General features: G+C 31.6%; 4 protein-coding genes across 7 annotated transcripts; 2 read left to right on the top strand and 2 right to left on the bottom strand.

Annotated features, from left to right (window-relative positions):
* The first annotated feature begins 228 nt into the window (after window positions 1–228).
* LOC111418089 (chromatin accessibility complex protein 1) lies at window positions 229–800 on the top strand. The gene is made up of 2 exons (XM_023050535.2): window positions 229–425; window positions 477–800. The coding sequence occupies exons 1-2, from the start codon at window positions 324–326 to the stop codon at window positions 723–725; spliced, it is 351 nt and encodes a 116-aa protein (XP_022906303.1). The 5' UTR covers window positions 229–323; the 3' UTR covers window positions 726–800.
* A 63-nt stretch (window positions 801–863) lies between these two features.
* LOC111418105 (bestrophin-4-like) lies at window positions 864–8,378 on the bottom strand. 3 transcript variants are annotated; one of them, XM_071200112.1, is made up of 8 exons: window positions 8,010–8,378; window positions 7,757–7,873; window positions 7,522–7,693; window positions 2,560–3,156; window positions 2,212–2,506; window positions 1,763–2,132; window positions 1,538–1,702; window positions 864–1,405 (listed from the first exon to the last, which is right to left on the bottom strand). In XM_071200112.1, exons 1-8 carry the CDS (start codon window positions 8,075–8,077, stop codon window positions 1,228–1,230), a joined length of 1,962 nt encoding a protein of 653 aa, XP_071056213.1. In that variant the 5' UTR covers window positions 8,078–8,378; the 3' UTR covers window positions 864–1,227. The 3 variants fall into 3 exon arrangements, with proteins under 3 accessions (XP_071056213.1, XP_022906326.2, XP_022906325.2); XM_023050558.2 differs by having other exon boundaries at window positions 1,763–2,108; window positions 8,010–8,377; XM_023050557.2 differs by having other exon boundaries at window positions 1,763–2,108; window positions 2,197–2,506; window positions 8,010–8,376.
* A 151-nt stretch (window positions 8,379–8,529) lies between these two features.
* LOC111418087 (integrator complex subunit 6) lies at window positions 8,530–17,535 on the top strand. Its single transcript, XM_023050532.2, has 11 exons — window positions 8,530–8,699; window positions 8,788–8,936; window positions 9,073–9,977; window positions 13,901–14,047; window positions 14,117–14,225; window positions 14,286–14,437; window positions 14,492–14,920; window positions 14,973–15,184; window positions 15,243–15,579; window positions 15,631–15,859; window positions 16,096–17,535. The coding sequence occupies exons 1-11, from the start codon at window positions 8,650–8,652 to the stop codon at window positions 16,158–16,160; spliced, it is 2,784 nt and encodes a 927-aa protein (XP_022906300.1). The 5' UTR covers window positions 8,530–8,649; the 3' UTR covers window positions 16,161–17,535.
* Window positions 17,536–20,615: 3,080 nt separating this feature from the next.
* Window positions 20,616–22,057, bottom strand: LOC111418080 (neuronal membrane glycoprotein M6). Of its 2 annotated transcripts, none has more exons than XM_023050522.2 (3): window positions 21,937–22,057; window positions 21,496–21,652; window positions 20,616–21,437 (listed from the first exon to the last, which is right to left on the bottom strand). In XM_023050522.2, exons 1-3 carry the CDS (start codon window positions 21,938–21,940, stop codon window positions 20,852–20,854), a joined length of 747 nt encoding a protein of 248 aa, XP_022906290.1. In that variant the 5' UTR covers window positions 21,941–22,057; the 3' UTR covers window positions 20,616–20,851. The 2 variants fall into 2 exon arrangements, with proteins under 2 accessions (XP_022906290.1, XP_022906289.1); XM_023050521.2 differs by lacking the exon at window positions 21,937–22,057 and adding an exon at window positions 21,712–21,890.

The raw sequence follows: 22,057 nt of genomic DNA, 5'->3' as shown, positions 1-22,057 counted from the left end.
GAAGAATTCTTATTTTAATATTTATTCTTATTTATTTTTTAGAACTTATTTGCATAATCAATTGGTGGAATAAAAAAATGGTCCTAAGTGCATAGTTTATTAAGATTAAAGTGTATTAAAATTGTGTTGCGTTTTATATTATGTTTTTACATATAATAATTAAAATAATTGTTTATTTATTTATTTTTAACCTCAAATTGAATTTGACATTTTCCTTTTGACGTTGCCGATAAAATAGATCCCAATAAGGTTTGAGGTTATGTTATTGATATCATCCCAAACAATGTTGTTATAATTTAAAATTTATCTTTTAAAGCTAAAAAATGGCACAGTTATCAATCGGTAGAGTTAAAACAATTATGAAAACTGCTGATGGTGTTAATAATGTTGGTCAAGATGCAGCGGTATTAACAACAAAAGCAACTGTAAGGAGTCTATAAAAATATAACCTAAAGTATAATTTTAACTATTTTTAGGAGTTATTTATTAAATGTTTAGTAAAAGAGAGCATAAATGATATGGTTAAAACTCAAAAATCAAAAAAATTAAATTATAACAATTTAGTGAATGTGATCCATAAGTCGGTGAAGTATGAGTTTTTAGAAACGATTATTCCAAAAAAAATAACGTATAAAGAGTATAAACAATTAATGGCAAAGAAAAAACGGGAGAATGGGGATCTTACCGGCTCTGGTTCTGAGGATAGCGAATCTGATAGTTCTTAAGTCAATTAGTTTATATATAATTTTGTGAAATTATTGTTTTTATATGTAAAAAAATAAAGTTCCAAAGAATTTCTACTTAAATTGTTAATCTAAACGCCTCCAATTCCTTAGATTAAATATATATCATCAAAAAATGCATACTTTGAAAGATTTTATTATTAATTTAGTTAAGGAACATTTTTAACGCCTTTTTAAATCGTTCAATGTTGGTATACAATAATTATATTTAATTAAATATTTATTATTAGCAGGCACACAATTCTTATATTTATAATTACTACACAAAAATTAAAAGTTTTTTTAAATATCCCTTAAAGTCTACACCTACATTAAAAAATACTGTTAAAGACTTTATAAAAATATATAAAATAAGTAATGTAATAGCATTTTGATTGCAGCTTATTAACAAGAATAAGTTATCCTTAAACATTTTTATATCACATCGCAAGTTGTTTGTTTATTTAAATCATATTAAATCTATTAATTAAAGTTAATCAAAACATCATTTATGTTCTGGCGGCATTTTTTCGTATAATAAAATATCAGCATGATCATGCAGGTTATCCCTTTGAGAGGTGCTTCTTATGTATTGCGGACTCGTCGGCGATCTATCTATTAAATTTTGGTGCTCATTAAAATCTACGTTACTGCTCAACGATCTACCCAAGCTCAACATCAACCTGAAAATCAATAAAAAAAAGTTAATTTTAGTTTTAATAATCCTAATTTGCATACCAAATCGTCCATGAAATGCCTATTTTTTAAAACGATTTATCACAAAAAAAATGCAAGTAAAAATTTTAATCACTAACCTACTCCTCCTTTCTTGCAATCTTTTCCTTCTTAACCTTGTAAAAGCATCCTCTTCACTATCCTCATCCGTAGCAGAGCCTATACTGATGTTATCACATTGATCTTTTTCTTCATCACCCTCAGGAGCTGATTTTGAAAAAGGATCATGTGATATGTCATCATATCTAATCGAAAAAATCAATGTTAGAGAAATATTTCAAAAATTCTTATTTGAATTAAGTTACTTATTTAATTGTTGCGGAACGGAAATAGGTTGTGACCTTGCTGGAACGCCAAACACGTTAAATACCGTCGGTTTCAGATCGTTGGCCCCCTTCATTGAGGTTATAGTCGTTTGTTCATCCACTTCTTCAATAACTTGATCGGTAAGTTTCGTTGCCCCCGGTTTTAATAATACTTGATTCGCCGTTCCTGGACTTCCAGCGATCGTTTTTGGAGTTGTTGGAACCGAAGTACCAGGAGCTAATTCAATCGGAGATTCTCTTTGAGGCTCTGATTCCGTTCGGCTATTTTCGCGATTAAATATTTTCTTCAACATATTCGTTACCGAACTTACTCGAGATATTGAATCTAAAAATAAATAAATAAATTTAACTTTAATTCATAATTTGTTTGGGTGCAAAATTAATTAAATAAATGTGCAAAAAATCTATTCTACCTGGAACAGTTGTACCTATATTAGAAGATTGCGAAGTTCCCCTTTTTAAATGTGATGGTTTAGCAGTGAACATAATCCCACTGTTCATATCGCTGTAAATTTGATTATCGTCAACTTTAACCGACGTAGGTGGAAGAATATCATCGCGATAAACTGCAATATTTGCAGTTGATGGTAAAGGATGCGATTCACGAAACGGTTCAGCAGCTAACGTGTACGGAAGTTCAGCAGGGAACACTTGATCCCAATACTGATCTCTCACTAATTCAGGATGTGAGTGGTGCATTTCATCAACTATTAAATAACTAACCTAAAATACAAAAAAATGACTCCAATTCATAACAATTTCAATTTATTTATCACCTGCAAGTTTCTATCAATCATCCAATTAATTTCAAAATCATCGTCATCATCACCAAATGGATTAATAAGTGATTCTGCAACTTTTAACCATCCCATATAAAAGAAAAATTGTAATAAAGTAAAAATGGGTAAATACATATTAAAATAATTGTTATCACTCGTATCGATAAATTGGTGACCCATTAAAGTCGTTAAAAAATATGTATACACCGCCAAAGTCACCACTTGAGTGTAAACCAAAGGTACACTTATAGTATCAAAACTGAGCAATAATCCGCATTTTCCTCTTAATTTATTTAATTCATCTAGCATCGTTTTAACGGCGAAATCGTCGCGAATTCGGCCTTCTTTTCGAGCTCTCGTTATTATACTAGCTGCCCAAACGATGGGCATCCAATATTTCGAGTATTTTGGAAATTTTGCGTTTAAATCGGTTATAATTTCTCTTTCGCTGTCCTGCAGCAAACCCGCCTCGACTAAATGGTCCAATGAAGGGAAACGTTTTTTTACTCGCGGAGAAATACCAGTGAACATTATTGTTATGCAAAGACAGACGTAACGCATTATTGTACGTCGCATCATTCGACCACCTTCATCCTATAACAAAAAAAAAATTATTAAACACAAAATTGTTTACACGATAATTTAAGCTTAAACAGAATGCGTTCTCGGAATTAAACGGTAAATAAACCTTGTTTTTAAGTTATGTAATATGTTTGTTTCGAGTAATTTAAAAAATTGGGCATTTAAGGATGGAAAAAATCAAGAAAAAAGGAGTAAATTATTTTAAGGTATTTAAAATATTTAGGTAATTTTAAAGAAGTCGAATCGTTGTTTGATTGCAGCAGGTGATCGTAGGTTGTATCATAATAGACATGATAAAACTTCTTATATTAAATAATTAACGTTCTAAACATTAACTTTACCAGCTTTTTTACCAAAAACCCACAGAATCCAAAATATTCATATCAACAATACCAAAATTGTTCTCAAACCAAATTAGGGAGATATGCCGAAGATGACAATAATTTAAATCTGATTCTTTAACAATGGAAAATTAATTATTAAAAAATTTTTCCTTGAAATATAGATTAAAACACGCACTTAGGATCATGTGGCTCAACAAAATTTATATCTGCATCGACAAAAGTCTTGTGTTACAAGAAATTGGAAATTCTTCAACTGGTGAATGATGTATGTTGGAATTTCTTTCGACAGATTCAATTTGGACTAAGATACCGCATATGATAATGGTAGATCTAGAAGAGAAAGATATAAAAATTGTTAAAATATTTATAAAGACATCAAAGTATCAAGGCTATAAAGTGGAAAGAAAGAAACACTACTAAAGTCAAAGTTGGCTTGAATTTGTGCCATGCTTGAATCACAATAGATGGGGTTGCTTTTTATGGATGGATTTATTTTAGAGTTCACTTACTTCACAGTTGGGTTGGTTATCTTGCTTTGTTGTTGGATTGCCTTGCTTTAATGTCAGATTGCAAGCAGGGTGGATTCGGTTACTTTGGCATTGCGATGGTATGCTTTGGTTTGACTTGATTTAGTTGGGTTGGTTTACGTTAGGGTTATGTTGGGGTGATGTGAAGTTTGTTTGAATAGTTTTATGATTACCCAAGATAATCTAACTCGTGTCTCGTCTGACTTGCAATGAGATGAGTTGCTTTTACAGTTTCACTGTTTTTGAATTTGGTTGGATTGGCATGCATTATGCTTGAGTTAGATTCGATTTGGAGTGAGCTTAATTGCTTTAAATTTTGATCGGCCAACTTTGGGGTTCAGACGAGAACCGATACAGTCTCTGTGGTAATGTATACCTGTAATACCCCAAACTTGGTATGATCATTACCATACCAAGTCTGGGGTGAGGCAAGTACTTTTTCTATTTAGTATTGGATAGAGTGATCAAAAAGCTTATTGAAGGAAAAAGAAATAGTATTCAGTGGGGAATGTATAATAGACTTGAGGACGTAAAATTTGCAGAACTTTGCCTACTTTCACAGAAATTTTGTGTATACAGAAACCATAAAAGTTTTACCACATGGCCTTGATCATTTAACCTGTTGACATTGTTCAAAATTTCTACTAGAACAAGCTGGTACAAAGCTGGCTCGAGGTGTGTTTCCTGTGTTTTATAGAGAGTAGGACACTTTTTGAATCAGTGAATATACTAACGCTACTATTTGGGCGTATATTTCTATCTATATACTTTAAGGCCTCCAAAATTGCTATTGCTTCCGCCGCAAAAACACTAGTGGATGGATTAAGTTTAAAATTGGCATGGTAATCAATAGTGGGTATCAAAAAAGCACAACCAACACCACCGCTTACAAGATAATGTTAGGAACGAATATACAGAATTTGTGCCCTTGTAACCCATCTGGTGAAATAACATCATTTCGAAAAGAACAAAACGTTACTTGTTCAAGAGCAACCTATATTAAGTCCTCTTATATAGGTGTGAAACATGGAAAGTCACCAAGAGGATGTCAAACAAATTACAGGTTCGACATCCTTTATTAATTATAAGACATTTATTAATCAATGCTTGCAAAGCATTATAAACGTGAGGTTAAATGGAGATTCGTGGAAAAGAAAACCAACGACCCGTTAATGACCAAATCAAGGAGAGAAAACGGCGATGGATTGGCCACACGTTAAGGAAGCCTCATGGAGCGGTTGAGATGTCAGTACTGGACTGGAACCACCAAGAAGCACGGAGATGACATAATGCAATGGAAGTCTGGAAAACATAGAGACGTCAGACCAGATGTTCCACCAGGAGCGACAGGAAATAAATCAAGTAAGTAAATCTACTTTGTAGTCAGGTTGGCTTGGTTTAGAGTCGGATTGGATTGATTTGGAGTTGGTATGGATTGCTTTGTGGATGAGTTACTGGAGATTGGGTTAGCTTCATTTGGAGTGGAGTTTTGTTTGGCTTATTTTGTAGTTGAATAGATTAAATGGTTGTGAGGTGTGGTTGGATTGAAGTACTTTGGCTTTCTTTGGAGATAGATTACTTTGAGGTTTACTTTCAAGATAAACTACTTTGCAGCTGAGTTGCTATGTGATTGGTTTGAGTTGTGATTGGCTTGCTTTAGATTAGATTGGCTTACTGTATGGTTAGGTTATGTTGCTTTGGTCATACATGCCGAAACAAGTGTCAAATATTTTGATATAGAAGAAACTAAAATTTCATTAAAATCGAAATCGCTTCTTAACTCCTTAAATTCTATCTCTCCAATTTATACATTATCTTATCAATAATTGATATAATTTACTTTCTATTAATTCAGATGAAATTCTTGGATATACAATATTATGGCTTTGTTCAAATTTTCGTATGACCTTACCACATTTAGATGGTATATACAGGGTGTTTAATAATATATGCGCAGGACTTCAGGATGTTCTAACGTTTACATAAATTTTGTTTAACTGTAAAATAAAATATTTATTTCAAAAAATTGACTATGTTATTCAACATAAAAGTTGATTTTTCTCGAAAAGGGTCAACTTTAGAGATCATGACCTACAGTACCTTTTTTGTGTAGTAAACATTGACGGTTCAAATGGGCGTCTCAAAATCGTACTTTTTCCAGTGACGTAGAAGTTGGGGAGAAAAACAACTACTACCCCTTCAAAATCTTCACCAATTATGACATTAAAAAAATTTTTTCTCGCACAAAACTTAGCTTATTATGAGTAGAAAATGCTTACAAACGCTGTTTTCTGTACGATAAACGGTAAAAAACGATTTTTTTATTAAATTTCAACACCCTGTATCTCGAAAATGGTTTTAATTTTAGAGGACAATTTAGAGGGTAAATTGATAGACTTTTTTTCAAATTTTTGGACAAGCTATCACATCCTGAAGTCCTGCGCATAGGAAGTCATTTCGCAATATTCAAATTTACAGCAATGTTTCATATGAAACAAGAAAACAAATTTTGTGTTTACATGAAGTTATATTATATTCTTTTCTGCCCATGATCGCGGTTGTATTTCCTTTGATGGTTATGTCTATTATACAGAATATTTTCCCCCAAAGTTTTATTTGAAACTATTTTCACCTCACCCGGTATAATAGTAAAATAATGATAACAAAATAAGTATTTGCAAAATGTTTGGGTTTTAGCTTTCTTTGTCGGAATCATGTAATTAAATTCTTAATAGATAAGCTTGACGATTTGCGTCATAACTCAAAGCAATCATCTATGAAGCGTAAAAAATGTTACAAACTAAAATAAAACATAACGCGCAGAGTTTTTAGTTTTTAACAGAAAAAAAAGTTCTGGGAAATGACTCATAGTAACAAATTAGTTGGTAAAACGAGAACAACTAAAACATTCAGTATATATTATCAAATAGTAAGACTAAAATAAAGTTTTCATCAAAATTTCTTATCTAATCTAATCAAAATTTATGGTTTTTTTCTTTATTTACTAATTGAATTAGGAAATAATATAAAAATTAAATCAGAATAAATACTAATAACAATTATTTCATTATTATCACATTTTGTGATTATTTCGTAATAATAATAATTGATTGCAATCAACTTGCTTAAGTATTTTATGTATTTTAAAATTATTAAAAATAAATCTTGTCTCTTTTGGCAGATTTTCCTTTTACTGTAAAATGAATTATTACACTCTAAATTTAAAATATAATGGACTATTTCATTACGAAAACTATTTTAAACATGCTACATCCAAGGTCATAAAAATCTAAAGCTTTTAAATTACACTATGTTTAGCAAAATTGCACTTAATTAATTTTATTTTGTTTCATATCTTTACATAACAATTTAAGGTCAATTTAAAAAATGAGTGCTTTTTAATTTACTTCTCATCAATGTTAAAAAAATTATTTTTCACAAAATCTAAAGAAGTTTGTAATGAAATTTAATGGCATTAATTTAAAGATTAAGATTGATGAACTTACCATACCATGAATTGTTGAACTAACAAAAACAGCCAAAGGATCAGGAAATGGAATAGTTGTGTATTGATTCCACCATCTCGTCATAACTATTGATACATAAAATCCCAAAACGAACGAAATTGGTATCAGATCCATGTAACCTTTACAATATTTAACAATATTTTCAAAAGTACTAAAACAAAGAATACAATTTCTTAGAGATCATTTAATTTCTTAAATTAAACCTTATTAATACCTTTTAGCATTTTCATCGTATACCAATACACATCTATATAAAATACTGAAAAAGTAATACAGCACCAAGAATATTGTTAGTTCAAACCAAACTAACTTATAAATACTTCCTCTCCACCTAAAAAAAGAATTTTTTATATTAAATCTATTTCTTTGAATTTGACTTGTTTATATAACCTCAAATTATTTTATTTGACATATTAATTACAAGAAAACAAATGAAATAAAACTGATAATTTCACGTTAATAATTACCTTGTTAATAATTTTAAAAAACATCCTAATCTACTCGTTGCTACCTCTGCTGTATACGTGACCGTCATCTTCACTAAATTGATCAAACTAAAACTTCTAATTCATTAATAATCACTCATACAGTCATGTTTTTTCTTGGAAATTAGCACGCAAAGTGGAAAACCATCAAAAGAATCAAAGTTAACATTGTCCCATTGGAGTTAACCCCCACCATCTTTGTCGGCATGTGACGGTTATCATCATCCATAGATAACAATTTACTTTATTTTTTTAACCCACAACAAATAAAAATAATCAATTCAAAATTATTAATTGTTTAATTCAATTCATAAATATTAACTTAAAACGCGTTAAGTATAATAAAATTAATCGTTTAATTCGTTTTATTTAATTAAATCTAATTTCGGCCGTCTTATTGTTTCTTAAACCCAACCTATTTTATGGTTTTCTTTGGTGGTGGGGTTAAAATTAATCCAAATGCGGCTATATTCATTAATCAACTGTCACCTCATAACGTCAAAGCCTCAAAGCGTTTGTAACCGTTAGCGAGAACGGACCTGTTTCGTTACAAGAGAAGTTTTTTTTTTTATTAAAAAAAGACAATGCCCAGGTAGAAATAACGTCATAAAACGTCTTCACAATGACGATAATTGTATTTCTTATTGACACGTCGGCTTCGATGCTTCAAAGGTGCGCTAATATAACCATCGTTTAGCAAATTCCCCCCTAGTTTTTATAGGTTATCTCCACAATATAAACATTATCGGTATTTTTTTAGGACATACGTTGGCGGTCGTACTACGCTACTGGACGTTGCTAAATCAGCGGTTGAAACGTTTGTTAAAATGAGACAGAGAAGTCCCGAAAGTAGGATTGATCGTTATATGTTACTTACTTTTGAGGATCCACCTAATAATATTAAAGCTGGTAATATATTTAAATGTTTTTAATGATGGTTGTGGTGATAATTGATAACTGAGCAAAGTTGTTAAGTTATAAAATAAATGTTCAAGGTTTATTGGTGAATTTAATGATCGCATTTTTTTAATTTAATTTTGAATAGGTTGGAAAGAAAATTTAGCAACTTTTATGAATGAATTAAAGAATTTACAATGTTATTCAATGACAACAATGGGTGTTGCAGTGAAACAAGCCTTTGATATTTTAAATATAAATCGAATGACTTCCGGAATAGATACATACGGTCAAGGAAGATGCCCTTTTTTCTTAGAAACTTCCGTTATCGTTTTAATAACGGACGGTGGAAAGTTATCAAATATTAATGGGGTTCACGAAGAGTTTAATTTACCAATGAACAATACTCTACCGGGATACGAATTAACGAGAGAGCCGTTTCGATGGGACCAAAGACTGTTTTCATTAGTCTTAAGATTATCAGGAACTCCTGCTATAGAAAGAGACACCGGTTTAGTTCCAAGCGATAGTAGCCCAATAGATGCAATGTGTGAAGTAACAGGGGGTAGATCTTATTGCATAACATCTCATAGAATGTTAAATCAATGCATAGATAGCTTGGTACAAAAAGTACAGAATGGTGTTGTAATAAACTTTGAAAAAATCGGTCCAGATCCTCCATTAACGGTTAACGAAAAAGGTGATGAAATCAAGGACGAATTCGTCAAAGACGATTTCGCACAAGAATTACCAAACGTAAACGAACGCGCTATACAAAACACATCATGGTATACATGTAGAAAAATGATTTATGTTCCAAGAAGCACACAAAAAGGATATCCAGTGGGTTTTTGGCCGCTTCCGGAATCTTTTTGGCCTGACTCGACCGGTTCGATGTTACCACCTCGTACGGCACATCCTAATGTTAAATTTACATGCACTAGTTCAGATCCCATGGTTATTGAAAATTTACCTTTTGATAAATACGAATTGGAACCATCACCTTTAACACAATTTATATTAGCAAGGAAACAACCTACAATTTGTTGGCAGGTGAGATTTTTTTAAATTAATAATTAATATATATAATTTGGTGGAAAATTTGGCTAAAAAATAATTTCTAACCTCAAAATTGACATTTATATGTCAAAATGACATTTTTGTTAACCTTAAAATTATGTTAGTTCTAAGTTTAGTGTTTAACTTTTAGTTTAATAAAAATATACAATAATTGTTAAAGAATTTAGGTGATGTTTGGGATTTTTTTTTAAGTATTTCATTGAATGTTTTGAAACTTTAAGAATGTATTTGTCTATTATCGAACTATATACAATAACTTTTTCATAGAAAAATAGTAACATTTTAGCGACTTATGCGCTATGTCCCAAAACACTCATAAAAAAAGTTCATCCACTGCTACAGTGATAACAGTCAATTGACTAGGGAAATATTGAAATTGTACAAAATAACCGGGTATTGAAGAAAAATGGTGCTAAAAATTAATTTTTAACCTCAAAATTGACATTTATATGTCAAAATCAAGGTCTATAGAACATAAGGTTACCCAACACCGATTCTCCTCCTCTGAGAGGCAAGGTGGGTCAGTGACATAGCTGGTTCTATGAACAACACAACACGATGCAAGGTTTAAATATTTTATATAGACTGTACCACAGTATAGGCACGTATAGGCTATCTTTTATTCTGACTGTATCGAACCAGTGACGTCAATTTGCGGGGTAATAATCGCTACTACAAAGACATAGGGAATGAGGTAACCTTATGTTCTATAAACCTTGTGTCAAAATAACATTTATTCATGTTAACCTTAAAATGATGTTAGTTCTAGGTTTAGTGTTAGTTTAACTTTTAATTTAATAAAAATATACAATAATCTAGCAGTGAATAACAATTAAGGAGCTATATCAGTATGATTACTAAAGAATTTAGGTGATGTTTAGGATTTTTTTTTAAGTACTATTTCATCGAATGTTTTGAAACTTTAAGGCGCCCTTCACATGATCAATATATATTGTCAATAAAATATTGTCAATATGGTCAATAAATAATGACAAATTGTAATTGCCTCGGACTAGCAATATTTATTGACTTAGTTTTGCGTTGGCAGTCAAAGATATAAAAAAATAAATAAAGTATAAAGTATATCTGTCTGAATTCATTATTACGCGATATAATCCGTAATATAATCGTACTGACGCAGGATTATAAATATCTCCCTCAGACTGTTAATATGTATTGTCAATATATCAAATATTTTCGTTTTCGTCAAATCATTCCATCAATATTTTCAATATTGACAATATGTCAATCTTTCTACTCACACGTTCAATAATGTTGTCAATACTCAGATATTGACAGTATATATTGATCGTGTGAAGGGCGCTTTAGAATGTATTTGTCTATTATCGAACTATACAGGGTGCCATTATGTATGGAATATCGTATATATCTTGGTAGGTATCAACTTTATAAAAAAACGTTTTATACAAAAGTTGTTTAATATTTTATTTGCCATAATAAGACAGCATTCAATTGTTTTTATTTCAGAAAACAAATGAGCAACGAATAACACTTGAAGTTTTTTAAATGGCAATGTACCCTTTCGTTAGGCTCATTTGATAGAGATTTTTTTCTTTTTGCGATGACGTAAAATTTTAGTACCTTTATATCAGAAAAATTTTGAAAAAAATGTAAAAATTGTTTATTAAGAAAATTTAACTAATAACATTAATCTAGATATCCGAGATCGTCAAGTACCTCGAATTATTGGAAATGTACGCTAATTTTTCGTTTATTTGTTTTATTTTGTATGTAAATTTAATTTACGGTAATAATTCGAGGTACTTGACGATCTCGGATATCTAGATTAATGTCATTGATTAATTTTTATTAATAAACAATTTTTACATTTTTTTCAAAAATTTTGTGATGTAAGAGTCATCGTCATCGTAAAGAGAAAAGTAATCTCTATCAAATGAGTCTAACGAAAGGGTATATTGCTATTTAAAAAAATTCAAGTTTTATTCGTTACTCATTTGTTTTCTGAATTAAAAACGATTGAATGCTGTCTTATTATGGCAAATAAAATATTAAACAACTTTTGTATAAAATGTGTTTTTATAAAGCCGACATTTACCGAAATATATACTATATTCCATACATAATGGGCACCCTGTATAAAAATATTAACATTTTAGCGACTTATGCGCTATGAAACACTCATAAAAAAAGTTCTTTCACTGCTGCATCGATAACAGTTGATTCAGTACCTAAAATGAAAAAAACAAATATCGATGTTAAAATAGAAGATATTCTCCGTACCATGACCTAGGATTTTAGAGAATATTAAGGCAATATTAGAGAAAAACTTATTTTACTCTAAAAAAATCGCCGTTTTTTTGATGTCAAATCGACAGTTTTCACCCAATCAAAAATATCCTAGATCATGGTACAATAAAACATGCTTATGCATGACTATCTTATAATACAGGGTGTTTCATGAGGTATAGTACATAGGTTAATATGTTATGGATTTGTTCATTTTAAGCAGAAAAGTTCCTATAAACATGTGCTCAATTCTCAAAGGAAACTGAGATTCAGCCAGTTAATTCATAAATTTATATCACGCACAGCTGTTGTGAAACAGTCATTTGTCAATGTTTAACATTTAATATTATTTGGGTTACGTGTCGACTAAGTTGTTGATAATGCCACATATTGACTCATGCAGAATATGCTGATATGGTGTTTTGTTACGGTTTCTGCAATGGAAATACACGTGCTGCTCGTCAAGACTATAGGACACGGTTTCCTAACCGAAATTCCAGATTGCATGAAAACTGTTCTGTTCCAAGTACAAGTATTCATTCTCAACGTGCAGGTGTGCAAACTCAGAATAAAGTTGAACAAAGTCTTCAATCGATAGAACGCAGTCCATCTACCACTACAAGAAGACTTTCTCCTCGTCTTGGTGTTCCTCATGTGAAAGTATGGAGAACTTTGCGTCTCATGGCTTGTATCCATTGAACCAACAGACGTCATATGGATTTAGACTTATTATTCCTTTGTATGTAGCACTATCACCATCACCAATATGACGGTTTAACTTTACACCATATTCCTCAATCGAACGACTAAACATTTCCTTCACACTAACAACCTCCATTTTCGCAGCGGATCCTTCATGATTTGCGTCACAATCGTCTTCCTCTTCGAGTCATTGTTCATATTCTTCAGAATATGTAAGTTTTTTCTTTTCCCATATTTCACAACATTTACAGTAAGTTGATTTTGCAATTGTTGATCTGCAAGAGTTGTAACTCCGAAACGAGAAGTATGACCGCGTTTTTTCCATGTTCCATCTCCAGAAACTGTCAAATTTGCATCTGAAACTTCTTTTTCTAACATCTTAGCCTTCTCTTCGTCCACGACGATTTTTACACTCTGCTAATAAATTGTTTCAGCTGATTTGGTAACGTTTTCGAAGCATCCAGCGAAGGTATTCTTATTGAATTTTCTAAGAAGATCCATCAAGCCGCAAAATAGATTGAGTCCATTTAAATCAACTCCTATAAGTCGCATTACAAACACTATTCGTCAATTTATTTCATAAGCATTGTTAATCATTGGTCCAGAATTTACATATGAAACACTGCACTCACACATTACAGTAATTTTGAATCCTAAACGCCGTAGACTTGCTTCATTGGATGTTATGTCTTTTTTTACCATTTTTACATATGACTAAATTGCTAATAGCTGTGAAAACAGTCACAAACTGAATAATACGATACCCTCATGACTGTAATCAATTATAATTTCGTCATTGTCGGTGCTGTCTTAAGAGACGTACAGCTAAACCTGAATGTTTCTAGTTCTAGTGTTAGTTCTTAAATGTTAACTGCATCTTGAAAAGGTTTTTTTTATAATAAATATTTTTATTTGTTTTTAAATAGGTTTTTGTTGCAAACAGTTATAAAAACTCGGACGTTGGTCATCCATTTGGATATTTAAAAGCAAGCACGAACTTAAACTGTGTTAATCTCTTTGTGATGCCTTATAATTATCCTGTTCTACTGCCCTTACTAGATGAATTATTTAAGGTTAGAAAAAAAATGTTTTAATTCATTAAAATCGAAGAAACGATTGTTTTTGGGATCAATATGTTTTAGGTCCACAGATGTAAACCAACAAACGATTGGAGGAATCAATTTCAAAACTATTTAAGAACTTTGCCTGTGTATTATGCCACACCATTACGAAGAGCTTTAACTAGAATGGGTATGAATGATTTTTTGTTATAATGTGACAAAGTTTAATTAATTTATTTTTATAATTTAGGAGCTCCGGTTGCTTTAGCTTCATCATTAGTACCAGAAAATGCCGATAACTGCCTTAGTTATTCCGTAATGAACTACTTAAAGAAGATGAAAAATCAAGCAAAAAATGAATACGATAGATTGTGTAATGAAATTATACAAAGACAAAGCTCTGTAAATGAACACATCAAATTTTAACTTTAAAAATTTATCCCTAATATTTTTTAGATGCCATCAAAGGCGATTTTTAATACGCCAGAACAGTTTCGAATCCTTCCAAAAGTAACACTAAAAAAAGATCTTATCAGTCACCCGCTTTTAGTCGATAAATTCTCGAATTTAAAAGAACAGCTCATGGAACAAGGCAATTTATTTGTTGGGGCTCTAGATAAAGAGCGTCACACCGTTAGTTTTCGGAACGCTTTTGATATTCCTCGAAATCGATTGATGCAACAGGTTGCAAGAATGCGAAACAATTTCCTTCAATCCGACTACGTAGCTTTAGACCAGGATAGTGCCCATTCACTTCCGATTTCGCAAATGGGAAATTATCAAGAGTATCTTAAAAAGCAAACTCCTCAATTACGCGAAATTGAATCAGCCCCAGTTAGGCAGCATATGTTTGGGAATCCATTTAAAATTGATAAACGAATGATGGTACTTTTCAATTATTTTTTTTTGTAATAATTTGATTGGAATATTTTTTAAGGTTGATGAAGCCGACATAGATTTAGTGGGTGCTCCCGGTACAAATAAATCAAATAAGCGACCTAACACTGATCTAACCGCAAATAATCGACCAAGTAAAAGAAAACCAGGTCCTTTACCAAGAGATTTAGTGGTGAGACGTCCGAGTGCAACTGATAGTTTAACACCACCTCAAAGCCCTTTGATTCCTTTTGCGCCTTCTCCAGTGCCTTGGTAAATTCTATTAAAAAAAATATTAATTAATATTAATAAAATTAAATAAAATTTTTAGGTTAAATGCAATTGATAAAGAAATAATTAACATAGAAGAAAAACCAAACCTATCAACAGTAGTGGCTGTTAATGGGCTCGATTCAAACGTGATCTTAGAAAGACCTCGGTCACCTTCCCCGACGTTAGACGTACCATTTTACAATTCTTCTGAGCCGTTTACACCCATAAGACCATCGTTAAATCAACATACTTATTCCTCGGTGGAAAATAATCACCAAAACGATAACACATATTCAATGAATTACGATTCGGATATCTCACAAATACTTAAAGAGGCCAATAATATAAATAATTCCGTTATAAAAGAAAGAACAGAAGAAGTAAAACCACAAAATGTAAGTTACAACAAAAAAAATCTAAACGTTATTTGAAATTTATGTTTTCAGATATCTTTTGATACAAAGCAAGAAATCGATGAGCAAAATCTTCAAATAAGAAAAACATTAAATATGTTGGTGAGAAGACCCGGGCGAAATTTTAAAGAACTTTTCGAAAATATAAAAACGTTAAAAGGTGACACTCAAGTACAAGTGGCGATTGTAAAATTAGTGATACAAGAATCGTTAAGGTTTAAAAGGAGACATTTGGCGAATTTATTAGAAGAGCACATCCAGAGTATGTTGAATGATGGTTAAGTAAAGTTTAAGTCTTTTTTTTTTTTAATTTTTTTTTGTTAAGTGTAAATTAAAGATTTTAAAAGATAAAAAGGTTAAAGAAAGAATTTGTACATAGTAAAAAAAGGAAAAAGGAAAGATTTTAGTTTGTAAATTTTGTATCGCAATCGAATGAAAGTTTTTTGATGAAAAATACAGGCTAATTCGTAAGTTATCCAGTTGATCTTATTTTTGTAGACTCTGCGAGACACCTCGGGGTCCACCACCATCACCACCACCTCCACAATCCCAACTCGACGTAACCATCGCGTACGTAAATAACACACGATTTGAATTCAATCAAATTAATTCAAACAAAAATAATGATGAGGAATAAAAACGAAATTTTTTTTATCAAAAAACATTTTTATCTTTTTAGTGTCGTAATTAATTAATTAATCAATGTTAAGTGTAAATGACTTTATAATTGCAATAAATTTATTTAAATAATAAACAATTATTTTGATAAAAAATTTTCTGACGAAATTAAATGAAGATTAATATAAACACCTTGTTTTTAATTTAAACATTATATTGTCAATTTTGGTCTTATAAAAAAACATTCTTATCCTATAAAGATCTTATATAAAATTATGAAATATTTTTTGACATTTGTATCGGACGGAGAGCAACTTTGTATAAATTTGTCTCTTAACATTATTAGTTTTAGAACTTTTTGTATTCTATCTTAACATTCTATAAAGCTATAAAAATCTTAAACAATATGTAATCAAAAAAATTTATTACAACGAAATAGGCAAGGAGAGGAAGGATTGTTTGGTTTAGAGATGGGTCAACTCGATTTATCAAACCGGGTTAACTCGAGTTAGACTGTTACTAACTCGAGTTGGGTTTACTTTTTGCGCGACCATCAGCCACCGCGGCGCGTCGTCTTGTCGATTGAACCGGATTTTATTCGAGTTACAAGTCAGCGTATAGAAATACATGGGAATCGAACGTAATTAAGTACTGAGATTTTTAAAAGTGCAATAAATTTTGTTTTAGTGTATGTGATTGGAGATTGGACAATGCCGGGGCAATAACTGGAAAAGCAAAATGCAAAATATGTTCGGAAACTTACAAATATTTTTGAAACACAAACACATTGATAAATCATATCAAAAAAATATCCTAATGAATATTGTAGAATCGTAGACTTGGATGATAATACTTCTACGACTAAAAGTACTACGACTACCACCGACTTCTTCTTCATCTCTTGATGTTGAACCTCCAATAAAACAATTCAAGCAAACTCGCTTAACCGTACCGCAAAAAATTTTGAGTTGATGCATAGATTCTTATGACCTTTACAAATTGTCGAAAATAAGGGTTTTCGCAAATACACCAAAATATTAAAAACCGATTATGAACTGCCTCCGAGAAAAAAATTGACTCAGATGTTGGCAAAAAGTATAATATTGAATCTACAACTATTGCTTTGACATCAGATATTTGGACGTCTGACAGTAATATAAAGTTTCATTAGTGTGACCACCCATTTTATAGAAGAAACAAAATTGCAATCAATAGCTATTTCTATTTTGGAAATACAAGATAACCATACAGCTCAAAATATAGCAAATGTTATTCAACAAATATTGGACGAGTGGCAGATTAGTTCTAAAATAATGACTATAGTTGCAGAAAATGCAACTTCAATGAAAAAAGCAGTTATCGAAATTTTAAATAAGCAAAACCATTTCTGTGTAGCCCATAATCTTAATCTTGCTGTGAAAGACTGTATAGAAAAAGATAGAAGAGTATTGGATAAATAAATGCCGAGCGATTGTGTCACATTTTAAACATAGCACAAAATCTTCATGTGGCTTGGTCGCCATGCAAAAGCACTTACTGGAACAGTACTTTTTATATGCTCAAAGCTCAAGATTCCGTTTTCTGCTACTTTAACGAAACTTTAACTGGTATCACTTCCGCCGAATCTGGATTCTGAAGAGTGATTATTTGCTGAAGACGTAGTGGCATTCTTACATCCGTTTGAAAAGGTAACTGCAATTTTATCTTGGGAGAAGTATCCATCGCTATCATCTGTTATACCTCTTGTATTCGGTCTACGACATACCATAAGATATCTAACTCTTGCTGTTATAATAGAGACACAACTTGGGGTTTATGAGATTAATAGGACAGCAGCAAAAGCTACTTTTCTTGATCCGCTATATAAAAAATCAGCGTTTAGTTCAGAAAACAACGTTAAAAATGCGCAAATGTGGATACTATGATAAACGACTACTTATTAATGGAAACCTTGAACTCAAGCGACCAAACTACTACATCTACTGTTTTTGGAGCTGCTTCTACTATTGAAGATGATATTTGGGGTGTTATAGACCAATAAATATCAGAAACTGTCGAGAAGTCCAACTTCACTACAACTTGTTCAGCAGCCACGATGATAAAACTATATATTGAATTACCATACATAGACAGAAAACAAGATCCCCTCCAATTCTGGAGTGAAAAAAGTGTCTATTTCCGAAGCTAGCTAAAATAACGCATAAAATACCTCTCCATATAGCAGAAAGACTATTTTCTAAAGCGGGTATTTTATGTAATGATCGAAGAAGCCGACTAGTACCCAAAAAACTTAATCAAATACTGTTCTCAATAGACTGTATTAAAAATTATTCTTGTAATTCAACTTTGAATTAGTGTAGATTCGTTAAAATATATTCTTTTCTGAATTATAGTATTTTATTTATTGCCTACTGTAAAATTTTAATAACAATATCCGACACTACCTAAAAAATACCATAATGCAAGTCAAAAAACACAATATTGACTTAGGAATTCATCAATTCAAACCAGTGCGCGGTTTGCGAATTTTTAGATTTTTGCTATCAACTCGGTTTGGCGAAAATCCGAGTTGGCCCATCGCTAGTTTAGTGGACCTCAATATTTTCTTTAAACAACCACTGAAAAGGTTGTACACATGGAGATTCCCCACTACACATACATACAGGTGTCTGACGTAACTGATTCGTTGAAGTTTTTCAGTTTCCACTAATCGTAGAGATTTGAAGTTTTGGTAGCATGGGTTGTTCATTCGGAACTTACAATCTAAAATATTTTCAAGATGGCCGCCACTTCCGGACTACCGGAAGTAGACCATAACCAAGGTTTATATATTAAAGGTTGTCTAAGTTCCTATGCTGCAATACTTTGATTTTAGTTTGTGGGCGAGGGGCAAGAGCAGGAGTGTTTCGTGACGTAAGCGATCACGGATTGCGCACGCAATCTCATGGCCATGTGGTGCTCCATGCCTTTGTTTAATTTGAATTGCTTGGCGGTATTATTTTCCACATGTGACGTAATGCGCAGTATGATTGCGTACGAACCTAGACAACCTCTTATATATAAACCTTGGACCATAACTTCATTATTTTAAGTGGAATGCTATAGTTTTTATTACACCATTTAATTTTACGTAAAAAATAGGTTGACTTTGATACAAGTTATTGGCACCTAGTGATTTCGTTTTCGACTTATTTTGGTTTTCAGTTTTTTTTGTAAATTTCAACATGCTCTTTGAAACGCCATGCGTTCATGCAAAAAATAAAAATATAAACGGTTCCATTGTAGAGAATTAAATTCCCTTTGGGGTAGGCTAATAAAATATGGGGCGTTCCATTTAAAATTTTCGACTTTCTTGCGGTTGAATATGGAAAACGGTAATTCAATTTTTGACCATACTGTATAAGATACTCTGATACAATAAATGACAATCTATTTGACAGCATCTGAAGAGTAATCGTGCCAATTTAGAGCTTTTTTGAATGAACGTTGGATGGGATATGAGGTTTTAAAGAGCATGTTGAAATTTGTAAAAAAAAACGTAAAATCAAAATAGCTCGAAACCGAAAGACACCTAGTAGCGATAACTTTTATCAAAGTCAGCATATTTTTTTACGTACAATTAAAAGGTGTAATAAAAATTATAGCATTCCATTTAAAATAACAAAGTTATGGTCTACTTCCGGTAGATCGGAAGTGAATATCTTGATAATATTTTAGATCGAAAGTTCCGAATGAACAACCCATGTTACCAAAATTTCAAAACTGTACGAATAGTGGAACCTAAAAAAGTTCTAAGGACCAGTAACGTGAGACACCTCTATATTGAATTACCATATATAGACAGAAAACAAGATTTCCTCCAATTCTGGAGTGAAAAAAAATGTCTATTTCCGAAGCTAGCTAAAATAGCGCATAAATACCTCTCCATAAAGCAGAAAGACTGTTTTCTCAAGACCCACAAAACTTAATCAAATACTGTTTCTGAATACACTGTATTAAAAATTATTCTTGTAATTCAACTTTGAATTAGTGTAGACTATTTATTGCCTATGGTACAATTTTAATAACGATGTCCGACACTACCTAAAAAATACCATAATTTGCGTCAAAGAACACAATATTGACTTAGGCATTCATCAATTCAAACCAGTGCGCGATTTGCGATTTTAGATTTTTGCTAACAACTCGGTTTGAACTCAGTTTGTGCTGTTTATGTTGAATCAAGGAAAAGTAATCTTAGACAAAATAAACCTACATAGCTGAATTAATATTCCAAAACGCGCAACTACATCAGCTATGTATAGATGAATGAAAGAGAATCCAGATAACTAAAATTGTAGTAAATTGATTATAAGGAAGGATTTGGAGTCTTTGTGCAACATTTAAATACAAAAAAATGATTAAGAAAGTCTAAAAATCTAAATATATCTTTAAGCAATATTATTAAATATCAAAAAAAATGCATAAAAAAAGAAATAGTTCTAAATACATATATTCCCAGGAAATACACTTGAATAAAAATAGATCACAGATTAATCATTTTTTAAAAATCGATTCTGTGTCAAGAAATTGTGTTTGCGCTGGTTTCTTGCCATCTAGAGAAAACATTTGGTGCGTGCATTTCCTGGGCCATATCCTAAAACCTATCTCTTCCACTAATTGCATCCATATCAGTTAAATAATGCAAATCTTGTAATTCTTGGAATTTTTCGTGATCGCGAATGTGTGCGTAATTAGCTGATAAGCACATTAAATAATGAACAAGACTTAAAATGATTAATAAACAGGAAGCGGTTGCTAAAATAAACAATATTTCCGCTTTTTCGACGTAATCTTTACAAAATTGTTTAACTTCTTGATCGGAACAGACTTTCATGTGTTCTTGGCGATGATTTTCAGGGAAAAAGAAATAAAATTGGGTGAAATCAATGCAGTCTCGTCGATCTTGAACGCGCGGATTATCACACATGTACCAAAAAGTGGTAAATGTGAATGTTATGATTATTAAAAAGCAAAACATTAGTATCCAAGCGATTTGAAGGATATAAGTAATAACCATGAATACTGCGCAACTAATTCGACCCCCAACTCGAGATCTCCACGCTTTATACACTTTATAACGCGTTTGTCCCGTTGCTAAACACCCTATGGTGAGTATCATCAGACCTAAAGCACCCATACAAGCTCCGATTATAACAAAAGTCATTTGAATTGCTTCCACCCTAAAATATTAGCAAGAAAAATTAATAATTAAAATTAATAAATTTGATTTTATCTCACCAAAAGAGTCTCATTCTAAAGACATCGTTAAACATAAGGAAAGCCAAAGTAGCACCTCGATACATCGTTCCACAAAAGACAACCACACCTAACAGACACATAATTGTGGCTATTAAGGTGGCATAAGGTATTCTTGTAAGACAAGCGTCGCATTTTCCTGTAAAAACACAAAAAAAAGATTAAAACACCACTTATTAAAAGTAAGTTTTAAAAAACCTTTCTTTTCTTCAAACACAGAAAGGGCATCTTCATCAGTTAAAAAAGAAGTCTCACGAATGAAATTTTCTCGATTAAAAGCCATTAAAACTATTTATTTCACGAAAATGTTAATTAAATATATAAATTCGTTAACGTAGAGAATGATTCACGCGATTGTATCACTACATTTCGTATCTACCTCGATAAGATAAGTTTTTTTAAGTAAATTAATAATTAACCTACCCATTTTCGTTGTTGTTTCAAAAAAGTTTTCAACCCATACAGTTCTTTTGGATTTATGAAGAAATATAGGCCTGGGGTTAACGACTTTCACTGGATGAAATACGATGATGTTACCGTTCTT

Source organism: Onthophagus taurus, chromosome 11 (genome assembly GCF_036711975.1).
Source record: "Onthophagus taurus isolate NC chromosome 11, IU_Otau_3.0, whole genome shotgun sequence".
Lineage (NCBI taxonomy): Eukaryota > Metazoa > Arthropoda > Insecta > Coleoptera > Scarabaeidae > Onthophagus > Onthophagus taurus.
The sequence above is the reverse complement of the archived record's forward strand: the minus strand, read 5'-3'. Positions and strand labels throughout refer to the sequence as shown.